At 45.8% G+C, this 24400-nt stretch overlaps 1 protein-coding gene across 5 annotated transcripts in view; it reads left to right on the top strand.

Annotated features, from left to right (window-relative positions):
* The window catches only part of LOC138246140 (myosin-16-like), an 838653-nt gene that overhangs the window by 207849 nt on the left and 606404 nt on the right, over positions 1–24400 (top strand). For 3 of the 5 annotated variants that reach the window (XM_069200412.1, XM_069200413.1, XM_069200414.1), the window contains one exon: positions 4166–4378. In XM_069200412.1, coding sequence (XP_069056513.1) covers positions 4166–4378 — 213 coding nt within the window. Of the gene's footprint in view, positions 1–3488; positions 3633–4165; positions 4379–24400 lie in introns of those variants that run through there. The other 2 variants (XM_069200415.1, XM_069200416.1) reach the window with 2 other exon arrangements.

Below are 24400 nucleotides of genomic sequence, written 5' to 3'. Positions count from 1 at the left end.
AAATCACCCAGAAATGAGGGCTGTAGATAATTTTCACAATGTCTGTAAGATATTAAAGAATTCTGAATAAATGTGTATTTCTGGAATATTGTTAGTATTGTTAGAGAATGTTAATGGTTAATGTTATACTTACTTGTGTAGCTAGATGGCAGTGCTTAGAACTGGCTGTGGATCTCACTCTCCTGGTTGCAGTGGTATGTGTGGTCACGTCAGAGGACAGCGTACCACTAGTGACAAAATTGTAGACAGCTGCTTTTGTATTTATTTAGAGGGTAAGCAATAACTTACCTCAAAATAAGCACTGAAAGGTGTATTTTCCATGCATAAAACTGTGACAAGTGTATAATTATTTTGTTTGATGAAAAAAAGCATTTTCGACCTTCTTTACAGTTGAGACGGCCATCTTGATCGGTGACAAGGAAGGCTGCATTCATTTGAAATATGTATATTCTGAAAGTTTTAATATGATACGTACACTGTTTCTACTATGTTGAGATGCGTTTTAATGTTTTCTTTTTAAATGTAGAAAATGTGGAGAACAAGTTCATAGTTTTGTTTTGGTTTGCATTGTCGTGAGTCGCTATTTGTGTGATTTGTATATAATAACATTTAATTATAGAGAATGCAAATGCTTCTAAATGTTAGCGTGGTTCTGGTATGTTCGATAAAGTACAAGTTAGAACTGTACTTCTATTGTACCTCTGTGTATGTTAGTGGTAATAACATGCATTCCTCAGACATGCATGGTTGTGGTTGATGTGTGTTAAAGACTGTGATGTACAGGTATGTATGGTAAAGGCATGTGCTGTTGCATCAAACAACCCTTCAGAACATTCATGGACCTGGGAAAAACATCTTGAAGAAAGGAAGATTCTGCCTGACTTGTGTGGAAAGAAGTCTAAAGGACTCCTGGCTCATGCTGGCTCCCACGTTCAGGGACTGCTCCTCAAGGGTCAAGTAGCAAAATATTATATGATCAACATTGTTTTGAGTTGCTTCTGAATGTTTCTTTTCTTTCCTCTGAATGTATTATTGTAAATGTTTTTAAGAAATCTACACAATAAACTATTACAATTACAGGTAATTAGTCTGCTGTTGATGCTATAGGGACACAAAAGTCCCTGCTCTAAAGAAGGTATTGATGACTATTTGGGACAAGAACCTGAGAGATCCATGGCTGTAGAGAGACCTGGTACGTAGAGGTCTGACCTGAGGACCTGAGGGTGGTAGGAGAGACGAGAAGTGACCTTCCCAATATCATGAAATTGTTGTGCTCTTGGATGTATCAAGAAGCAGGCAGAGAAGCATGTGTCATACTTGGAGCTGTGTCTGAAGTCCCCACAGAAAAGCATCAGTAAGACTAAAAGCATTGGTGTGTACCAGTATATATGATTCCTGACTCTCCTCTTGACCTCTCAGTCTCTATGATGCAGAAACATTTGCTGGTTCATTCCTGGCGCATGAGTGGCTTCTGGTGGTCATTTCAGCATATTGCACATAGACCTTCAAATCTCCATTGGCTGCATGAGTATTTGTTTTTACAATTTTACCGTACATTTTTAAAATGTATGCCTCTGAATCACCACATCTAATTTAAAAAATGTTTCTTTCTATTGGCAGATGACATTATTCTTCAATGTTCCTTATTGATTTTTTAATCATTTTGAGTTGCGTTCTTAACCTTATCACACATCTCTTCAAATAACTTTCAATTGCTTCAACACAATTAACAGTGCTGATATCATTAAATTGGGTGTGCTGCCCTGGTCTGCATTGCAGTGCATCTTTAACTGGGTACACCAGGCACAGACAGGGCCAGCATGTCTTATCACAGTGAATGCACTGAGACTAGTGCTGGTAGTACAGCCGCAAACTCTCTCCTGCCCATCACAAAGAACATTAGAGAAACTCGGATGGGCATCCATTGAAATCTTCACTGTGCAGGAGGCAACCTGCCTGCATTTTAAAGAGGGAAAGGGACTCGCAGCAGGTGAGTGTAGTAAGTGACTGCACTAGCCCGCGGGCAGGTCTGGGGAGGTCCATAGGACTCACATTTCTTCCTTTCAAGTGGTTTCCTCGGGACAGCTCCATTGCCTCTGTGTCAGTGTGTATAAAATGTTGCAACTGCATAGGCGAAGTGTTTCCTCATTCGCATAGTGGCATGTCCATTGCAGCTCCTGGACCTTTTTGATAATACTACCTCTAGTATTAAGAATAGATTTTCTTAGAACCATATTGCATACTGACTAAATAGTATTTATTAAGTTGCTGGAGGTACCACACTGCCAATTAATAACCCTATTTCTGACAAAGATGTGGACCACAAATGATAAGCAGTTAGTTGTATGTTCTATCTAATGGCGGATATTGTCAAATCACGAATGTGAGTTTTTGTGAATTTTTGTGGCAACCTTGTTTAAGATATGTGTGTGAGGGTGTGTGTTGCTCTATGTTCATGTGTGTTTGCGTGCCTGTGTGTGGGTATGAATGTTTCTACCTCTGTGCTTTTGTGTCAGCGTGTCTGTGTGTGCGTCTGTGTGTGTTAGCAAACTTGGATGTATCTGCTTTTGTGCTTTTGTGTGTGTGTGTGATAGCCAATGTGGGGATTCTTATAAAGATGTAGAAATGAAAGAAAAAATACAGTCATGTTGCCAAGCTGCCAGAGGGTGAGCGCAGGTTAATATAGGAAGTGTATTCGACTTACCCTGACTAGGATTGTGGTTCCTGCTTAGACAGAGTGCGTACCTCTGCCAACCAGAAACCCAATTTCTAGCACAAATAATCATCTAGCTTTAGTCTCAGATCAGTTCTGAATGCTTGCAGGTGGACAGGAGGGAGACATGGTTCTCCCTATTCCAGTCAATCACGCAATTACATATACCAAGAAAACATCAAACAGACACATGCATCGCATAGTTGTGCCAGCGAGCACTTGTCTGATGTCTTTAAGAACATGAAAGGTAAACGGAGAAACAAATTGCTCGCAATACCACAATCACTCCTTGTCCTGCCTGACTTCCTTAGATGGGCACATCAAACAAGGAAAGAAAGATTCAGCCTTCTCAGCCACCACTACAGAGCCCTATTGTTGAGTTGTATTATCAAACTGGATAATGAAACCTCGAAGACTAATTAGATTCAAGCACTGTAGATAATTTACCCTACTTGTAAACGATTAAAGAATACTATGCGTGGCAGAAAGAGCTGGCAGTAATCGCAGTGCTCCTGCAGATGTACTCCCTGTGTGCCTTGCCGTATATCTTTCCTTATACAGTAGGAGTGCACTGCACGCTGAGATGAAGGAGGGGGAAGGGTGGACATTAAAGAACTTCTGGCAAACATTGACGCCGAGGTAGTTAAAGGTGCACCAGGAAGGGGTTACGCTGAACAGAGGGTTTTATTTTATTTTCGCCGTACCTGCCACAGTCCAGAGGAAACATTCTGCATATGTGGGGGTCTCCTGTGTTTTTGTTTCTTTCTCTCTCTCTCTCTCTTTGGCTGCTTTCCAATCTGAAAGAAGCTTGCACGGCAATCCGAACGTCTCAGATTTAGTAGGCAGGCACTTTTATGGAAAACTATGCGCTTGGACTTCTAATAATCACAGTCAGCTGATGTTCTCCTTCCAGAATTGGGTATGTTGTTTTTGAAAGTATTCCCTGCTGTACAACGCACAGTCGTGGCACTCGACTTTCCATCATGTATTACAGTCAGACAAACTTTAAAGCTGATCTGAAAGCGAGAGAGAGATAGTCCAAGTCTCAGAGAATTCCCTTTGCTTTTTAGCAAGTATGCGCTCCGTGTTGATGTTGTAACTGGATCCGCAGAGCTGGAATGGGCCTCCACAGCTCAATCTACTTTGCCTGAAAATTACTATTTTATCTCGATGTTAAAAAAAATAATCTTAATTTCCATGAGTAAAGTACAGCTGCAGTTCAGATTGAAGATTAACCTTTTTTGCAAGCCTTCGCGCAGCAGTATGTAAACAATGGATGTAAGGTTTATTAGTTAGATTTTTTAGGGCTTCAGAGCGACACGTGTAAACAGATTTCTGAACAAAAGGTTGTAACCGAGAGGCGTGCAGCTGCACGAGGTTGGGTTTTGTAGCAGCATGGAGCCAGTGGTGCGGGAGAATACTGCCTCTCACTGCTGCCAATCATCTTCACAGGATCCGAAACCACCGCCGGAGACTGGGGGGATCGGCTCAAGTCTTTGGAAAGGGAAGCAGGCTCTCGAGTCCCAGGTGGGAGAGCTGACGGAGTGCTCGCATGAGGGGAACTCCAGTAAGGCCCAGCTAACTGCCGAGGACAACAGCGCAGAAGCCCCCTGCGTGAGCCCGTGGAAAGAACTTGAGGCAGACCCGACAACTGAAAGGAAGGAGGTACGTTTCCTCACATGTTGTGTTGCAAGTATGTTTTGCTAAAGAGCATTCTGTGTTTGGTGTACTTCTCTCTGTTTGTGTAGACATCTATTTATAGTATACCATAGTGTATCCTTAGTTAGAATCCACACATATCATAATTATTTTGAGCAATTCATCCTTCATTCATCACAGCTGACCTAGATTCCATTAAAACAAAAGCACTTTTGAAAAGTGACATTGCTTGAGTCTCAAGAGATGTGGCGAAAATGACCCTTACCTCGTCATCTCTTCCTTGTCTCCTTTCTAATTGGGACGAAGGAGTAAATTCAGACTCATGGGATTGGCATTTGGAACATTACGTCTACAATGAAAGATATAGAATAGGTGAAGCCACCCTTGCATGGTTCATGTAGTTTACTGTATAGATCATTTACCTAATTAGCTAATTATGTCAATAGGCATTACTTAGGTGAGCACAGGCCTTATTCTCGGTTGACCCCCAGTACCTCAGACGTTCTTGCATTACATATTAGAATTGTGTGCCAAGGAAGTACACATTGTTTATTACCTAGGTTATGCTTTATCACCCTATCCCTGTATTTAATTTACTTATTTGTTAAATTTGTGGTAAGATCTGTCATTGGACCCGCTCAGGGACTGCATTATCGACAAAAAATAGGTTAAGACCAGTAGTAATTAATAACAAAACTAAGTAAAGCAAAACCATCAGATGTAGTTTCAAGTAGGTGTGTTTGGAGTGCTGCATTGTGCACGTGCCCTGATTTAAATGATGCCTGAAAAAATGGGTGAAGTCTTTTCAAACTGAAGAATATTAGAAACAAGCTGGTTCTATCATGCAAGAATACCCAAATCTGGCCAAGCAATTTGTTTGAAAAAGCATAAACAAACATAAATAAATCAATGAATAAGTGCAAAGGTTAAATAACTGAGAACGATGGAGTAGTGTAATTTGAAGGAGCACAAAAAAGGCCAAAGAAGTGTCGTGGATTTGGATTCAAATGTACTCTGTTAACAAATGCGTATGCTGATTCTGTGCACAGTGGTCTTCTGCGCTAGGTACCCATACGTTGTTGGTAGCTCGACTGTTATAGGTTAGTGAGATTTCAGGGACCACGTTGGTTTGGGCTTGTCCCTTTTAGAGGGGAGATCACACATTTGGAAAAAAACAGGACATTTTCTCCCCTGTCTTGTTGCATTTTGCTGGAGTCTCGTCTTTCCCTGTTTTCTTCTTATATATTTATGGCTCATCATATTTTGGTTGTTACACTACATAGTATGGGTCCTTTTCTTATGCAGGAGACACGTATCATTCCGAGATATTATGGTTCCAATTATGATTATCCTCTGCTGGTTAATTGATGTACCACATGAAGAAGTGCACAACAACGGTCTGGGGGAATGAGGTTATGCAAGATTTTCTTGATATCCATGTAAGATACATTTACATACAATAAATCCATTTATAAAACACTTACATGGTCTTGAAATAATGCATGGATTCAACTTTGTTTGACCTGCTTTTAATCCCCCTCTGACAGAGCAACAGAGGTCTCAACACAGAAGAATGTAGTTGAGCTTTTGCTTTCAGTAAAAACCTATAGAATAACAGCCTTTTCATTCTCTCTCTGTTCTTTGGAAAATATATGAATATAAAGAAACTGGTAATATAAAAGGAAACTGGGCAGATGCTATAAATGTGATTGTTCTTTAACTTCATAAAATTAGAAGATGTTCATACATTTTTTTAAACCCCAGGACAGGAAAAAAAGTCTCACTTTAAATCTGGTTTAAATAATTCTAATTTCCTGTTACAATGCCTTAACAAAAGTTCACTTTGTGACTCTAGATCCTCTCGGATCTGACAGTCCTGCTGGCTGTTGGCATAAGAATTAGAACATTGTTCTAGTGCCAGGCCCGACCCCTCCACGTGGGTGGAGGAGAGTCGCCACACCAAAAAAATGCCTCCATAACGGAAAAATAAAATGATAAACTTTGTTTATTATCATTTTATTTTTCAGCCCCCCGTCCTCTACAGAGTTTCAGGACGGGGTGGGGCAATTGCTACCGAGTGGCAGCAGGGAGCTGTGCACTTCTTTAAAGTGCGCATGTCCATTTGGCCTGCCGTTTTGCAACGGCCAGCCTGACAGGCATACTTTGAGCTTCTCTAACCCAGCTGTCTTAATTCAGCTGGGTTAGATAAAGCACAGGCCTTCAGCGCTCTTGTGAGCACTGAGATAGGCTGCTCCCACTAATCCTGATGCTGGTTTCATGCTGGTTGCCAGCAAGAAACCAGCGTGAGGATTGGCTTGTGCAGTTTCCTGTGTCCCGTGACAGTCGCTCGTCGAAGCTGGTTGAGGTGACGTGAGGAGAGAAGATCATCGCTAGGTAAGTGCCTTTTATTAATTTTATTTGTATTTTATCCCCACTCACATCCCCCCATTGTAAATACAAACTTGATGCCACTGTCTAATGCGCAAGAAAGCCTTCAATGCTGTCCCATTGCAAAGTTAGCATTTTTCAAATTATGTTTCTGCTACAAAATTTTTTGTATGAGCTGGCACTCTTGAAAATCAAAGTCAGGATTTGTGTCAAGGGAAAGTGTCTTCACTTGAAGGGTCCCATGCTGCTAAATATCCCTAAAATGAAGCTGTCTTGCAAAGACAACAGATATTGTGGGTGCAACCAGAGTTAAGTTAGTGCGTGCTTCCCTTGAAAGTATGATATAAACATTAGACTTTCTGTAAATGTTTAAGGTTTGGTCTGAATGCCATGGGGTTATCTGAGTTACTTACTCTGGAGACAGTTTAATTTGTGGCAGGTGCCATTTAAAGGCACTCATGCACTAACCTGCTAACTGAATCACCTGCTGATTGACTCACTCACTTTTGAACAGACCAACATCACAGGCTAACAGCATGAAAGCAGAGAAAATACTAACTGAGAAGTGTTGTCTTACATAAGGAGAAGGTCCCACCTGTCTCTAGGAGAAGAAAATTAGAAAGTGAGCAGAGCAAAAGCCAGTGGAAGGAAAGTATCTCTGTCGCTATATGCAGTCCACGGTAGAAGGTGCTGAGCACAGGGATTCCTACAGGCACATTGCCTTCTAACCACACAGAGCTTCCAATGCTTTGCCTAAGAGCACCAAAACTCTGACTAGTGATCATGATTGTAGAATTCCTGGGACCATCAGCATTTCTGGGGCTACTGCTCCACAGATAGCAAGAGCATCATTTTCTGAGTCAGTCTGCATTGAGCAATGTATTTATTAATTTTTTTTATTACACTTAAAGTAAACTGTACCTTGGCTCCTTACGTAATGAGAAATAAAATGCCATAAAAAGCCCACATAGCAGAAAAGCCAACCCCCTAAGAGCATCGTGTTCCCCGTTTGGAGGCTCAAGACTGAACATTTCCACAAGGGTTATAGATATAGAGTTAGCAAAAGTTGGATAGACGATTCGGGGTCCGATATGCAAGATGACAAGTAATTTATTTCGAAAGACAGGTTGGTCATAGCCTATGTCGACAATTAAAGATCACTGTAAGTAGTTAAAATGTAGTTCTGTTTCTGGTATTCACTGGCAGCCAGTGTAGAGAACTCCTAAGGGCAACAATGTAAAAGATGGCAGTATCACTTGGAAAACTTCCATCGAATAATAATATGGTATCGAAAAGTAGCATTTGCAGAGTATTCATACACATCACTGGCTGAAATCAGTGTAATTTTAGAATGTGTAAAAAAATTAGAAGAAGGGGAAATCCATAGTCATATGATTTGTTAGACCTGGCATCCTTTCCGTCGTTTCCCCTAACTTATCGCTTTCTGACCTCCTGTTTTCTAACTCATTTTTTCTGGCTTTTAGGATTCTCTGCACTTTACCACTGCTGAACAACGCTAAAGTGCAGGTGCTCTGTGGTCTACAACATGGTAACATTGGCTTATTCACAATTGGCATATTTAATTTACTTGTAAGTCCCTAGTAAAGTGCACTTGGTGTTCCCAGGACCTGTAAATTAAATACTACTAGTGGACCTGCAGCACTGATTGTATCACCCACTACAGTAGTCTTCAAACATGTCTCAGGTCTGCCACTGCAAAGCCTGTGTGTGCAGTTTGAAATTGCCATTTCGACCTTGCAAGTGTGCACACTTGCCAGGCCCAAACCTCCCTTTTTATTACATACAGGTCACTTCAAAGGTAGACCCTGGTTAGCCCCAAGGACAGGGTGCAGTGTATTTAAAAATATTGGACATGTACTTTTTAGTCTATCGTATCCAGATGGTGGAAAACTCTTACATTTGTTTTCTAGTGCTGTAAGGCCTATCTCTCCCATAGGTAAACATTGGGTTTCCCTTAAAACATCTTATAAGTGTAATTTCCAATTGGGAGCAGATAGAAATTTGGAGTTTGATGTCTCTGGACTCACAATTTAAAATCTCAACCTATGGTGAGGTCGGAATTTAAATTGTAAGTTTGAAAATGCCACTTTTAGAAAGTTGGAAGTTTCTTACTTTAAACATTCTGGTCCTTAGCCTGTCTCTGAATACATGTCTGGGCTGGGTGACAGTTACACTTTGTGAATTCCCTCTGGATAGCCACAAACACATGACACTCAGCTGCATCTGCATTCATCTGCATACTGATAGATCTTTCTGAGTAGAGGGAGGGGAAGGGATTCCCACTTAGGTGATGCCCTGTCTCCACACAAAGGACTGATTACCCCCTACAAGTAGCCTGGCAGAAAGGGCTAACATGAAGGGGACCCTTGTGCACTTCAGAGAAATACTGGACCCTAAACACCACCAAACTAGTTCACCTTGGGGTCCTGAGGAGACTCTGCAACTAAGAGACGCTGTGCTGCAAAGAGGGACTGCCACTTTTCCAATTGCTTTGCTGTGTTGGCCTGCTGCCTATCAGGATGGACTGCCACTCTATAACTTGGTCTGCTGTGTTGGCCTGCTGCCTTGGCAGTGATGGGAAACTACAATTACCCTCCAACGGCTTGTTGGCTTGCCCCCTGTTGGGAAGGCCTCAGGGACATCAAAGACTTTCATTGTGCTCAGGTGGAGCACCTTTTGTGACCCGGTATCATGCTATGGGTTTGGACCCAGCTGCACCATGCCCCAGCAATGGTCTTCACAGCCCAGCATCAGCTATTGTGTCCTCATCATACTACGATCCGTTCTCTGCTGCCATATGATATCAGCTGAACTGTGACTACGGGAACGCCACAGTTCAGAGCAACACAGACGAACGCCAACCTCCTCATCACCTGGGAGACTCAGATCTCCATGTTCGGGAGGTCAGTGCCCCCCAATCAGTGTGGGAGCCCAGCACCCCATTTGCCTCACAGAAGACAGTCCTGCTCTGACCAGAAAAGAAGAAAATACCGCAAGGTCCCAAGTGACGGCGGTGAAATGCCTTGGACCATTAAGACCGCTGAGGGGTGCACGGCTCCGAAGATCCCCACTGCACCTCCCTGCCAGCAGACGCTTGCCCTTTTCCTCAACTAAACAAAAAGAGAAAAAGGTACCATAGCACGAGCACCTGGGTAGTCCTAGTAATTGTGTTGAGCCCTCAATCCTAACCGCAACTGGTGGGGGGGTCTCCATTTACGCATTCATCAGTCAATTCCAAAGCATTCTGGGCACAAGGTGCTAGAATCATACTGCTTACCTCATGTACGATGGGGCAGTACATTCCTTAAGAGAAGCGCACCAGTGTTTCCCACCTGCATTTAACTGTATGTTTGAAAAGGCTATAACTGAAAAAGTACTGACTGAATTTTTGTCGTTTTGGTCATATATTACTCAGATAAATATTATGTATTTTTCTAACCCAATGTGGAGTCTTTTATGGCATCTGTCACTGTGTTACTGTAGTTAAGTGTTGCAGAAATACTTTACACATTGCTCTGTGCGAAGCTACCAGAGGGTGAGCACAGGTTAATTTAGTGAGTGTAACTGACTTACCCTGACTAGGATTGTGGTCGCCGCTTGGGCAGAGTGCATACCTCTCTCTATTAGAAACCCCATTTCTAACATTGGTGATCAGCGGTGAGGATAGGACTTATATTTGATAAGCACCTTACAATAATTTGTTGTACGCTACACACCTAGACCAATTTGAATCAGTTGTCTCTGATACCCATTGGTATTTTTTCTACTCTCTTTAATTTACATTTTTAATTGTTCAATTCCCCCTAATTAGCATTTTAGATTTTTACTCTTTGTGATGGCTCTGGTTGGAGGTTCTGCATCTGCACCTGCAAGGATGGACTTTGAGCTAGCCAAGCTTGAGGTTTACACTGTGGCCCAGATCAAGCATTTCTGTAAGGGGTTTGTGCTGTCTCCAAGGAGCACAAAAGCAGGATTGCAAAAGGCCCTGCAAGTCTATTCCAAAGCCCACACTGCAGCAAATGAGACCTCAGAAGAAACTGAGGAAGAACTGGATGTTGAGGATGATTTGACCCAGGGTATGAGAGTAGGCCTCGGGCTGCTGTCTGTGAGGGAGGGGAGCAACTTACTCCTAGGGCATAAACAGGTGTATCACCGAATGGCCTGTCCCAGGCGGAGCTGAAGGACAGGCGAGAGGAGAGAAAATTAAAACGGGAGCTGGATAAATTGGAAAAAGAGATGGAGGCAAAAGATTGGCCATGGAGGAGAAAAAGATTATGTTGGCTCGAGAGCTGAGCCTGAGGGAGCTGGACATCAAGGTCAGACAGGTGGAGTCCAGCATTGATGGTGGCAGAAATATTTCTGAGGCCTCTGACAGGAGGGTTCACATACCCAAGGGTCTGGTGTCTGACTTTGTGGTGGGAGGTGACATTGACAAATGGTTTGAGGCCTGTGAGATTGCTCTACAGATGCACCGGATTCCTGAAGAGGATTTAGGAGCTAGTCTGCAGAAGCACATTCCTAGTGAGAGGAGGGATACTTTGCTGGCCCTGGAAGGGAGAGACAGGATGAGGTATCCCCCCATGAAGGAGGCTCTAATCTGGAAATTTGGTCCGACCCCAGATAAGTACAGACAGAATTTCAGTGACAGCCAGAAGCTTTCCCAATAGACATGGGTGGATTGTATGGATTCCATTTGCAAAGCACTGGATGATTGGGTGAAGGCCAGTGAGGTAAAAGTTTACCAGGGGCTGGACAATGTGTTTGCAACAGAGCACCTGTTCAGTCTTTGTTTTGCTGATCTGCTCCAGCACCTTGTTGATAGTAATCTCACTGACCTCAGAGGCTAAGGCTAAGGCTAAGGAGTCGGACTGCTGGGTTAGCACCCAGGTCCATAAGAAGTATCACAGAGGGACAAAAAGAGTAAGGAGTCCTCTAAAGGGCCCCAAACTAGTTCTGCAGGACAGAGTTGCCATCTCCCTTCTCAGAAAAAGAAGAAATGGTTCCCTGAGAACAAGCCTGCAGGGAAGGCTCTCGTGAAGTGCTGTGAGTGCCAGCAGGAAGGGCACTACAAGGGAGATGCAAAGTGTCCCAAGTGGGCACAGCCCCCCCACTAATGGGCAGTCACCAGGGCTGGCTAGTGTAGTGCTTGTGGAGGAGATGTCGCTAGATAGTGCTGGGGAGGAAGTGCAGCTAACTCTTGTGTCCCTTGGTGATGGAAAGATGGTCCACAGAACCCACATGCCTGATAATACTAGAAAGTACACTCAGAGGATGGAGGATCTGAGAGACACGGGAGGCAGCATACCAACTGTCAGGTGTCGCCTGGTGTCTTCAGAACAGGTAGTTTCTAACATGTTCCGTCAAGTTGTTACTGCTGACAACCGTGATAGCCACTACCCAGTGGTTCTGGTTCCCTTTGAGTGTGTGGGGGGGAGATCTGCAGGTCTGATTAAATTAGCTGTGAGTCTGCTCATGACTGTGGATGATCTGCTGGGCAACAACCTGAAGCATACCACCTGGAAAGAGATGTTTGGGTTACCTGAGTGGGTCTGTCTGACCACACAGCCCATGACAGCTCAAGAGGGTAGTCAGAAGGACCTGGAGCCTGGAACAATGGCCCATGGTCCTGCCAAGAAGATTAAGGCCAAGGGGTGGAGGAAACCCGCTCCAGAAATTTCCATGGTCTAGGAGAGGACCCTGAGGACGACACCCCAGTACCTACAGGAGAAGATATAGCTGAACTGGGGAACCTGCCTGAGTTGTCCAACTGGCAGCAGAAAGGGGTCCCACAAGAGAGGAGTTCCTGCAAGGCACAGAAAGAGTAGCCTACTCATGTGGGTCTTCTGCAGCAGGCTGAGGCCCAGGCAGCTGGTGACACTTCTGGCAAGCACCTGATTTACTGGGAAAATGATCTCCTGTATGGGGAGCCTAAGGATCCTGAGTCGGGTGCAACACCTGTGTTGGTGGTCTGCCAGTGCTACAAATTCTTCCTACTGGGTCTTTCTCATGATGTGCCACTGGCTTGTCACACACCTTTACTGCCATCAAATGAGACAGCACAAAGCCGCATACTGTAGGTCCAGTCATACATGCCAGGTGAGTGGCAATTCAGAGGGGGAGTACAAGGCACCCCTGCAACCATTACCTGTCATTATCACCCCTTTTGAGCACGTTGGCATCGGTATTGTGGAGCCTCTGGATCCCAAGACAGCCATGGGCAACAGGTTTGTTCTGGTGTTGGTGGACCATGCCACCCAGCACCTTGAGCCTATCCCTCTGAGGATGATAACTGCACCCATGGTAGCCAGGGCACTGATGGGGATATTTACCCATGTGGGTTTCCCAAGGAGGTGGTATCTTACAGGGTTACCGGCTTCATGTCCAATTATATGAAGGCCATGTGGAAGGAGTGTGGGGTGACCTATAAGTTCACCCCTCCTTACCACCACCAAATCAATAGGTTGGTTGACACTTTCTGTATGGACACCCTGTGAGTGGGCTTCTCACCCCAGTGAAGGAGGACTGGGAGCAAGCTCCCTGGGGAGCTCCCTGGATGTGGTCAGCTGCATGCTGGCCCTCTAGAGCCAGACAGGAAGCCCCTCCAAGAGAACCTAGAAGCCAGCCAGGAGTACATGAAACACTTGATGGAGTTTCAGCCTGTCAAAAAAGTGTGGGTCATGAGCCCGTGGAGCCCGGTGCTCTGCAAGACTGCTGGTCTGGGCCCCAGGAGGTTAGGAAGAGTGCTGTCACCTCTCTGATGGACCTCAAAACTCCTAGAAACCCCTTGAGAGTTCTAGATGTGAACTGCCTCAAGCACCACTTTGAGAGATGTGAGATCACCATGTTCTTGGTAACTGATAATGGGGTGGAAGAGGATTGTGAACCTCTCCCTGACCTGCTGTCTTCCAAAGAGCAGGATGGGTCAGTGGAGGGTGTCAGCCTCTCCCCTACACTGACTCTAGATAAATAGAGAAACCCTTGCTTCTTTATTCTCTCTTCTCCCAGGACTTACTACATGGTGCAACCAAGATATTGAAACTGGGGACTGTCCACTTGTAAAGAATAACATTTACAGGTTGTCTAATAAAGTGAGGGCAAACATCAAGGAGGAAGTATACAAGATGTTGGCACTTGGGGTTATTGAGCCCTCAATCAGCCCTTGGTCCAGTACAGTGGTGCTAAACCCCAAGGCTGCCCTACCAGGTGTCATTCCATAACTCAATACGGTCACCAGGACTGGCACACACACCCTCCCCAGAGTTGATGTTCCTCAGCACATTTGACCTAACGTTTGGGTACTGGCAGATTGCCTTGACCGATGGGGCTAAAGAGAGGTCTGCATTCTGCATGCCAGAAGGGCATTTCCAGTTCCGTGTCATGCCCTTCAGGTTGAAGAATGGCCTTGCCAACTTCCAGAGGTTGGTAAATCAGATTCTTGCTGGTCTGGAGAACGCCTTTGCCGCCTACCTAGATGACATTGCACTCTTCTGCTCTAGCTGGGAGGAGCATCAGTGCCACCTTAAGTTAGTGCTTTGTGCTCTGCAGAGGGCAGGCCTGACTATCAAGACTAGTATGGGACAGATAGGGCAGGGTTCTTTGGTTTACTTGGGACACTATGGGCCATATTTATACTTTTCGACGCACAACTGCCCCAACGCAGTTGTGCGTCAAAAAATCTAACGCCGGCTAACGCCATTCTGAAGCACCATGCGGGCGCCGTATTTATTCAGTGACGTTAGCCGGCGTTAGCCGGCGGAGCTGCCTGGTGTGCGTCAAAAAAAATGTCGTACACCAGGCAGCACCGGCGTAGGGGAATATGGAGCTTGGGCGCCAAAAAATGGGGCAAGTCAGGCTGAGGCAAAATTTTCGTCTCAACCCGATTTGCGCCATTTTTTTTGACTCCCAACCCCCATTGAAATGACTCCTGTCTTAGCAAAGACAGGAGTCATGCCCCCTTGCCCAATGACCATGCCCAGGGGACTTCAGTCCCCTGGGCATGGTCATTGGGCATAGTGGCATGTAGGGGGGCACAAATAAGGCCCCCCTATGCCACAAGAAAAAAAAAAAATAATTACTTACCTGAACTTACCTTATGTTCCCAGGGATGGGTCCCTCCATCCTTAGGCGTCCTCCTGGGGTGGGCCAGGGTGACAGGGGGTGTCCCTGGGGGCATGGGAGGGCACCTCTGGGCTCCTTCCGAGCCCACAGGTCCCTTAACGCCTGCCCTGACCAGGCGCTAAAAAACGACGCAAAAGCGGCTGGACATCATTTTTTTTGACCCGCCCACTCCCGGGCGTCAGTTTTGCCCGGGAGTGTAAATACGGCGCACATGCCTCGGAGTACATTTTTTAGACGGGAACGCCTACCTTGCATATCATTAATGCAAAGTAGGTGTCCACGCTAAAAAATGACGCAAACTCCATGGACTTTGGCGCTAGATGCGTCTAACGCCAGAGTTTAAATATGGAGTTCGTTTTGTGTCGAATTTGCGTTAAAAATAACGACGCAAATCCGGCGCAAGCGGAGTATAAATATGGCCCTATGTAGGGGGTAGCAAGGTGCATCCCTTGTAACCCAAGATTGACACCATTCTAGATTGGAAACCCCCATAAGATCCAAACTGAAGTGAGAGCCTTCCTCAATGTCACTGGATATTACAGGAAATTCATCAAGGGGTATGGCACCATTGTTGCCCTCTTGACAGAACTGACTTCCAAGAAGCGGCCACATCAGGTAATCTGGACAGGGGCAAGCCAGAAAGCTTTTGACTCCCTAAAAGAAGCCATGTGCACGGCACCCATGTTCAAGGACCCAGATTTCTCTAAAGAATTTGTTGATCAGAAAGACGCCTCAGGGCATGGCACAAGGGCCGTGCTCTCACAGCTAAATGAAGGGGGCCTAGATCAACCTGTAGAAGGTCACTTTCCAGGGAACAGAGGTGGAGAGCAATTGAAAGGGAAGCCTTTGCTGTGGTCTGGGTGCTGAAGAAGCTAAGGACATACTTGGTTGGCACCCACTTCTGGATTCAGACAGAGCACAGGCCCCTGTGATTGATTAATGCAGATGAGGGGTGAGAATCCCAAACTGTTAAGGTGGTACATCTCCCTACAGGGAATGGACTTTATGGTGGAACACAGCCCGGGTAAAAACCTTGCCAATGCTGATGGTCTCTCCAGGTTCTTCCACCATAGTAAAGAGAACTCCCAATGGGTTGGGTAGCTCTCCCCATTTTCTGCAGAGGGGGGACACATGTTAGACCTGGCATCCTTGGCATGCTTCCCCTAATGTTTTGCCCTCTGTCCTCCTGTTTTCGGACTCATTTTTGCTGGCTTTTAAGATTCTGTGCGCTTTACCCTTGCTGACCAGTGCTAAAGTGCAGGTGCTCTCTGCTCTAAAGCATAGTAACGTTGGCTTATCCACAACTGGCATATTTGTGCCGTCCACTACCGTAGTCTTCAAACATGTCTCACGACTGCCACTGCAGGCCCTGTGTGTGCAGTTTTGAACTGCATTTCGACCTAGCAAGTGCACACAATTGCCAGGCCCAAACCTCCCTTTTTTATATATATATATATATATATATATATACATATATATATATATATATATATATATATATTTAAGACACACCCCGGGGACGGCCTTGGTTAGCCCCAACGGCAGGGTGCAGTGTATTTAGGAATTTAGACATGTACTTTTTAGTTGATCATGTCCAGGTAGAGTAAAACCCTTAAATTCTTCTTTCACTGTTATCTCTCCAATAGGTTAACATTGGGATTGCCTTAAAACATCTTTTAAGTGTGATTCTCAATTGGGAGCAGATAGAAATTTGGTGTCTCTGGACTCACAATTTAAAACCCCAATTTATGGTGAAAACTAATTTTAAATTGTAAGTCTGAAAATGGCACTTATAGAGAGTTTGAATTTTTCTACTTTAACCAACCTGGGTCTTAGGCTGTCTCTGAATACACGTCTGATTTGGACTTGGTGACAGTTGCACATGGTGAATTCCCTCTAGACAGCCACAGACACAGGACACAGCTGCAACTGCATTATTCTGCACATTGATGGATTTTCCCGGGCAGAGGGAAGGGGAGGGATTCTTACTTGCAGTTAAATAAGTGGTGCTCTGTCTCCACATAAAGGACTGATTACCCCCTACATGTAGCTTGGCAGACAGTGCTAGCATGAAAGGGACCCTTGTGCACTTTAGAGAACTCCTTTGAAGCGTCCCCTAAATCAAAGGCCTTTTTGCATATAAGAATTGGACTTTAATCCCCACCAAACTAATTAACCTTGGGGTCCTGAGGAGACTCTGCAACTAAGAGGAGTTGTGCTGCCAAGAGGGACTGCCATTGTGCCAATTACTTTGCTGTGTTGACCTGCTGCCTGCTGCCTCTTCTATGAGAGGCAGCTAAGATTACCCTCTGTAACCTCTCCAACCCAAGAAACTTTAAGGGCTTGTTGGCTTGCCCCCTGTTGGAAAGGTCTCAGGGACATCAAAGATTGTCATCGTACTCAGGCCGAGCACCTTCTGTGACCCAGCATTGTGCTGTTGGTTTGGCCGCAACTGCACCATACCTCAAGCAAAGCTTTTCACATCCCAGTGTCGGCTGTTATGTCCGCAGCCTCCTAGTACTGGCAGCCCCTCTCTTCTGCCATCTGAGACTGGCTGTGCTGTGACTACAGTGATGCTGCAGCACTGAGCAACATAGATGAGCGCCAACCTCGGCATCGCCTGAGAGACTCAGATCTCTGTGTTTGGGAGGTCAGTGCCACCCGATTACGGTGGGAGCGCAGCGTGCTGGGTGCCTTGCAGACAGCAGTCCTGCTCTGATGGTAAAAGAAGGAAACACCGTGGGGTCCTGAGCAACGCGGTGCAACATCTTGGACTGATCTGCCTGCTGAGGGGAGCACTGCTCTGAAGATCCCTGTCGGACCTTCTCACCAGCGACCGCTTGTGCTTTTCCTCACCAAAAACGGGTACCAGAGCACAAGGACCTGCATGGTCCTAGTAACTGCGATGAGCCCTTGATCGTAACCGCAACTGGGAGGGTTCTCCATTTAAGCATTCATCTATCAATTCTAAAGCGCTCTCAGCACTAGGTGTGAGAATTGTATTGCTTATCTGATGGCTTAGGATTTTACTGAATACCAGATGGGGCCATACGTTCCTATAGAGAAGTGCACCAGTGTTTCCCACTTGCACTGAACTGTATATTTAAAAAAGCAATGACTTAAAAAGTACTGATTGAATTTTTGTTGTTTTGGCAGATAGATAAGTTAAGTTGAACATGTACTTTTTAGTTTTACATGTCGTGGTAATGAAGAACTCTCAGATTCGTATTTCACCATCGCAAGGCTTCTCTCTCTCATAGGATAACATTAGGTTCCCTTATTACATTTTAAAAGTTATAACTTTTGATTAGGAATGGTTAGGAAAGTCTTATTTGGTGTCAGAGAAATTGTAATTTAAAACCCTTTTCACTGGTAAAGTCAGATTTTAAGTCAGATTTCTGGAAATGCCACTTTTAGAAAGTTAGCATTTTCTTGTCCTAACCATTTGGTGCTGACAACCTTTTCCTGGGTCACATGACTAGTGTAGTTGGCAATTGGCCTTTGTGTATTGCTCGTAGACAGTATCAACAGTATCACAAAGGTGGTTATGGGTGTTGGCAGTATGGGCCATCTCTGACTTGAGAGGAGGCAGAGCTGTTACCTACCACACTTGAACTTCAAAGGCACTAGCTTAGCTCACACACAAAGGACTTAACACTAGCTTTCTGTGCCCCCGTAAATACTAGGACTGGGGCAGGAAATTCCAAACACCATTGTAGGGGGAAACTCCAGAAGTATGTCCTGGCACCAAGTATAAATATAAGACCCTCAGGCCCAAATTTACACTACGCTCCTGGATCTGTAAATACCACATGTAGGAAAGTACCCTCTTTCTTGGCATGGTTACCTCCTCTGTCAGTGTGTTTGACTGTGTTCACTGTGATCCTGCTAACCAGGACCCCAGTGATTATGCTCTCTCTCTCCTAAACTCTGTATTTCATTCCACATGTGGCATACTGGTACCCACATGTGAGTACCTAGTATATGGTACCTAGGTACCCAGAGCCTTGGAGTACCAGGGGATCCCTATGGGCTGCAGCATGTATTATGCCACCCATAGCGAGCCCATGCAAACTGGTCAACAGGCCTGCCATTACAGCCTGTGTAAAAAGGGTGCATGCACCCTTTCACTACCAGGTCACTGCACCAGGTCACTGTAAGTCACCCCTATGGCGGGCCCTCCTAGCCCCGAAGGGAGAGCACACGTATCTATGTGTGAAGACACCCCAGCACTAACAAAGGTGCCAGCACAAACTCAAGATCCATTTTCCTGGACTTTGTGAATGCGGGGACGCCATTTTACATGTGTACTGGACATAGGTCACTGCCTATAGCCAGCTACATAATGGTAACTCCGAACCTGGACATGTTTGGTATCTAACATGTAAGAATCATACCCCAATACTGTTGCAAGTATTGGAAATATGATTTCATGCACTCCAGGGGTTCCTTAGAGGACCCCCAGCATTGCTACCACCAGTCTTAAAGGGTTTTCCGGGCAGCCCAAGCTGTTGCCACCCCTCAGACAGGTTTCTGCCCTCCTGCTGCTTGATCTGATCAAAAAGATTTCCTTTCTTTGGGAGAGGGAGGTAATACCCTCTCCCTTTGGATATAGGTGTAACTGGCTTAGGAGGGGTAGCCTCCCCGAGCCACTGGTTTTGCTTTGAAGGTCACATTTGATGTCCTCCATGCATAAACCAGTCCACACCGGTTCATGGACCCCCAGTCCCTGCTCCGGCGTGAAACTGGACAATGGCAAATGGAGTGACCACTCCCCTGTCCATTACCACACCAGGGGTGGTGCCAAGAGCTCCTCCTGAGTGTCCGTGGATTCTGCCATTTTGATTCCAAGGTTGGCAGGGAACTCTGGGAGCATCTGAATGGCCAGGCCAGGCAGGTGACGTCAAAGCCTTCTCCTGATAAGTGCTTACCTGATTAGGTGATCAATCCCTCTGTGGTGGGTCCTCAGATTCGGCTTGCAAGATTCCAGCAGGAGTCCTCTGCAGCCTCCACTTCGACTTCTGGCCACTGGAACCTCAACTGAAGCCTCCAGGAACTGACAAAGCTGCCGATCCACGAGGAAAACTCTTCTGCAACATTGTTTCCAAGACTCCTTCCAGCTCTGCAACGTTTCCCTGGTCGTGCATCCTCAGAAGACAGCAACTCTTCAGCCTGCACAGGAAGGAAGAAGGAATCTCCCTTGGAGTGAGGGAGTCACTCCCCTGCATCCGCAGGCACCTACAGCAATGACGACCGGCTAAGTGGATCCCCTCTCCTGCTGAGCTGTTTGGATCCTGCATCACAGGTGGTGGTCCAGAGTGGTCCCCTTGGGCCTCTCTACCAGCTCTCCTACTTTGGTGGAGGTAAGCCTTTGCCTTCCCATGTAGGACAGTACCCCATTGCACCACATCCCTTGCAGCTGCCAAGGCTTGTTTGCATCTCATGCAAGGGATCTTGGGGCAGCATACAGCTCCCGTCCCTGGCACTCCTTCCTGTGAAGCACAGCCCTCTGCGAGGTTCTCCTGCGGCGTGGGGGCATCTGCGGGCTCTCTTGATCGCTGAGACTCCCCTGCGACTCCCCCTCCAGGGTTGAGTCCTTCTGCTCCTTGCTGGCCCGCCGCAGCTCCACTTTCCTCCAACTCCAAGGATTGCCTTTGCCAAGGCTTGTTGGAGAAATCCAGACATGCAAACTAGTCTGTAATATTCTACCTGGTGTGGGACATCACCTGCATCCTCCTTGAACTCAACACCATCTTCAGGGGTGCAGTGCTGACCATCCTGTGTTCACCAGTAACCAACTCCTGCATCTTCAGTTTGATGGGTAGGGGCCCCTGCCCCCACTGGACTCTGTTGTGTGTTATGGACTTGGTCCCCTAGCTCCACAGGCCTTCCTTCACCAGAATCCACTGTTGGGGTCTTGCAGTCGCTTCTGGGTCTTGCATTTCTACTCTTTTCCTCTTTGTGGGTATTTTGGGGAAACTCCACTGATTTACTCCTTCGTTCCTGGTCGCTGGGGGGGAATTGTGGTATTTACCTCAGTTTTTTCCTGGCACCCCCAGCTCCCCTCTACACCCTCCACTTACCTGGGTGGGAGTCCCATATTCGCTTTCCATTTTATTAGTATATGGTTTGGGCTCCCCCTAGGGTCACTATTCACTATTGTGGTTTATACTGTTCTAGAATATTTTCTAACTGTTTTCTATGCCTATCTCTATTTGCTAGTATATATATATATATATATATATATATATATATTGTGTGTGTTTACTCACCTACTAACCTACTAAGGTAGTATTGCCTCTACAGTATTTCTTTTTTTGTGTTTCCATACTAAAGTACCTTTATTTTTGTAACAATGTGGTGGCTTCTTTCATGTGTTTAAGTGCTGTGGCTAAAGTGGTATTGCATGAGCTTTGCATGTCTCCTAGATAAACCTTGGCTGTTCATCCACAGCTACCTCTAGAGAACCTGGCTTCTAGACACTGCCTACACTACACTAATAGGGGATACCTGGACCTGGTATTATGTGAAAGTACCTTAGGTACCCACCACACACCAGGCCAGCTTCCTACACCACAGAAGAAGGACATGCTGCTGCTTGAGACCTGCCCTACTTTCTCAGAAGGAAGGCTGGACCTGCACCCCTTATCTCAGGCTGAAGTTGCTCCAAGAGTCAGCTAACTGACCTCCTATTAGAGCTACAGGGACATAACAAGCTCCAGAGACGACCCCGTGTCAGCCCAGCTGACCAGCTTACTGGACTTGCAACTGGACCTGCGTGAGCCCTGCTGGCCTCTGCTGGGGTGAGGTCCTGCTCTCCAAAAGGTGTTTTCTAGTTTCTCAATCCTTCGAGTGCCATCACTTGAACTCCTCCTTCAATAAAGAAGAAATCCTGAAGTTGTGGGCTATTTGTAAATGCATACAGGCTTGTTTGTGCTAAGATCGTGCCTCCGGCCAACACACAGCTCCAGTGAACCTGATACTTCATGCCTCGACAGGCAACTCGAGACCTGCACTTCGTGCTACAGTTTTGATAGAATGTGGTGACCTCCAGTGCGAATCTCTAGCAACGGACCTCTGTAATGCCTGTGAGACTTGGCACCCTTGGTGTGGTTCCCCTAACGTTTTGCCTTCTGACCTGTTTATGCTAACTTTGTTTTTGCTGTCCTCATGATTCTGTGCACTTTATCACTGCTAACCACCTGCTAACCACTGCTAAAATGTGTTAGACCTGTCAGGTCTTGGCATGGTTTCCCCTGTCTTTTTGGCTTCTGACCTCTTGTTTTTGATCCAGTGCTGAATTTCAGTTTTGCTGGCTTTAGGACTCTGGACCATTTAACTGCTGACCAGTACTGAAGCGCAAGTGCTCTGTGTTGAAATTGGACTGGTGATTGAGTTTTCCATGATTTTGCATATTTAATTTACTAGTAAGCCCGTAGTAAAGTGCAATATGTGTGCCCAGGACCTGTAAATGAAATGCACTGATTGTGCCACCCACATGAGTAGCCCTATAAACATGTCTCAGACCTGCCACTGCAGTGTCTGTGTGTGCAGTTCTGAACTGCCAGTTCGACCTGGCAAGCGTATCCACTTGCCAGGCCCGAACTTTCCCTTTTTAGGTCGATCAGAGCAGCGCGCAATCGCTGCTTTTCTGACGTGTTGCTATGTATCTGGGCTTTTAACAACACCCACCTCACGTCCATCACTATCACTTGTTCGTGGACTTGCCCTTCAAAAATTCTTTGATGACATTAGTAAATGATTTACATTTGTCCCTCCTTGGGGTGGTTTTGTTACCACCTTGGCCATCACCCCTATTACATGGATAATTGCATTTATGCTGATAAGTTTAACTCCGAGTGAACTTCTTTCCCCTTTTGTGTCTCTCCTTCACACTGATGCTCATGGAGGCTGTGGCGCTGTGAATCGGCTTATGTGAAACTGTTTTCTTTTCATTTTCAATTTATGTGGCAAGAAAAGTCTGGTTAGGAGTTTACAATGCTAATAGGTCTAACTTGAGCAAATGCGAGACCCATTGCATTGCAAATGCTTGTTCTACATGTAAGCCCACTAAGGTAGGCCCAAGGCAGCTTAAAAGGGTACAATCTATGTCAAAGGTAGGACATGTACTGCTGTGTTTTACATGTCATAATAGTGAAATACTGCTAAATGTGTTTTTCATTATTGCAAGGCCTAGCTCTCCCATAGGTTAACATGGGGATTGCCTTGAAATATCTTATAAGGGCAGCTTCCCATTGGGAACAGATAGAGATTTGGAGTTTGGGGTCTCGTAGTATAAATATACATCTTTCGATAAAGGTGGTTTTTAGATTGTAAGTTTGAAAATGCCACTTTTAGAAAATGTAGCAATACAAAAGGATAATGGACGGAGTGCTGTACAATGCAAACACTCACCCCCAGTCACAGATCTGGGTTTAATCCATCGTCCATCAATTGTTCTTTTTTCATTTCTAGCCCCAAGTGGGAAGGGTATGCCCAGACGTGGGTCCCGTGCTCACTATGCCACCACATTCAAGCTAGCCTGGCTGAAGAGGGGTGATACCCCAAAACCGGTCCCAGGATGCTTGTTTCTGGTCGAGGGAGGACCTGGTCTGGCAGTTTGGGCTGGACTGTTCCCCTGGGGAACAGGGTCAAGACTGAATTGCATATGGCTGGCTCTGAACTGGAATGGCATGGTGAGCATAAAAACTGATGGATTAAACCCAGATTTGTGACTGGGGGTGAATGTTTGATTTGTTCTGCATTCCGCCCATCAACTGTTCTTTGCGCACTTTTAGATAATGAAAATTTTCTTGCTAAATCATTCTGTGCCTTTGCCTGGCTGCTGAATACAGGTCTGTGTCAGACTGACAGTTGGGCTGTTTGTGAATTCACTCTAGACGACAGTCACACAAAGGGAGCTGAGGTGTGTCCTGCATATCCTGATGGGTCTTCCTGGGCTAGAGTGGAGAGAGGAGCTGACACTTGCACCTGAATAGGGCTGTGCCTGCCCTGACACAAAGCAGTGTCCAACCCCCTAGAGTGTGTCTGGGACCAGAACAGGGAGAGGCAGGGTCTTGTGGACTACAAAGACTTTCCTTTGAAGTTTGCCTACTTCAAAGGCAGAAATGAGCGCATAAGTATTGGACTGCCGACTCCACAACTTTGAAACACGTCTGAACTGAGGACATTCTGCCATGAAGAAGAGCTGGATGCTGTAGAAGAACTGCCACTCTGCCTGTTTCTTTGCTGTGCTGGCCTGCTGTTTGCTGCTTCTGTCCTCTGAGTGAAAGGACTGGAATTGGCTTTCTACAACCTGCTTTCCAAGGTTCTCCAAGGGCTTGAACTAAGCTTGCCTCCTGTTGTGAAGTTTCAGAGACATCAAAGACGTCATCTGCCAGTGCCCCAGCTCTTCTGCTGAAAGTCCTAACTTGCCAAGTGGTGCCAAATCCAGTCCCTGGGCCCTTGGAAGTGGAATCTAGTGATTGGAAGAAAAATTCA

This window comes from Pleurodeles waltl, chromosome 7 (genome assembly GCF_031143425.1).
Source record: "Pleurodeles waltl isolate 20211129_DDA chromosome 7, aPleWal1.hap1.20221129, whole genome shotgun sequence".
Taxonomy (NCBI): domain Eukaryota; kingdom Metazoa; phylum Chordata; class Amphibia; order Caudata; family Salamandridae; genus Pleurodeles; species Pleurodeles waltl.
Note: the sequence above shows the minus strand (reverse complement) of the source record. Positions and strands in the feature narration are given on the sequence as shown.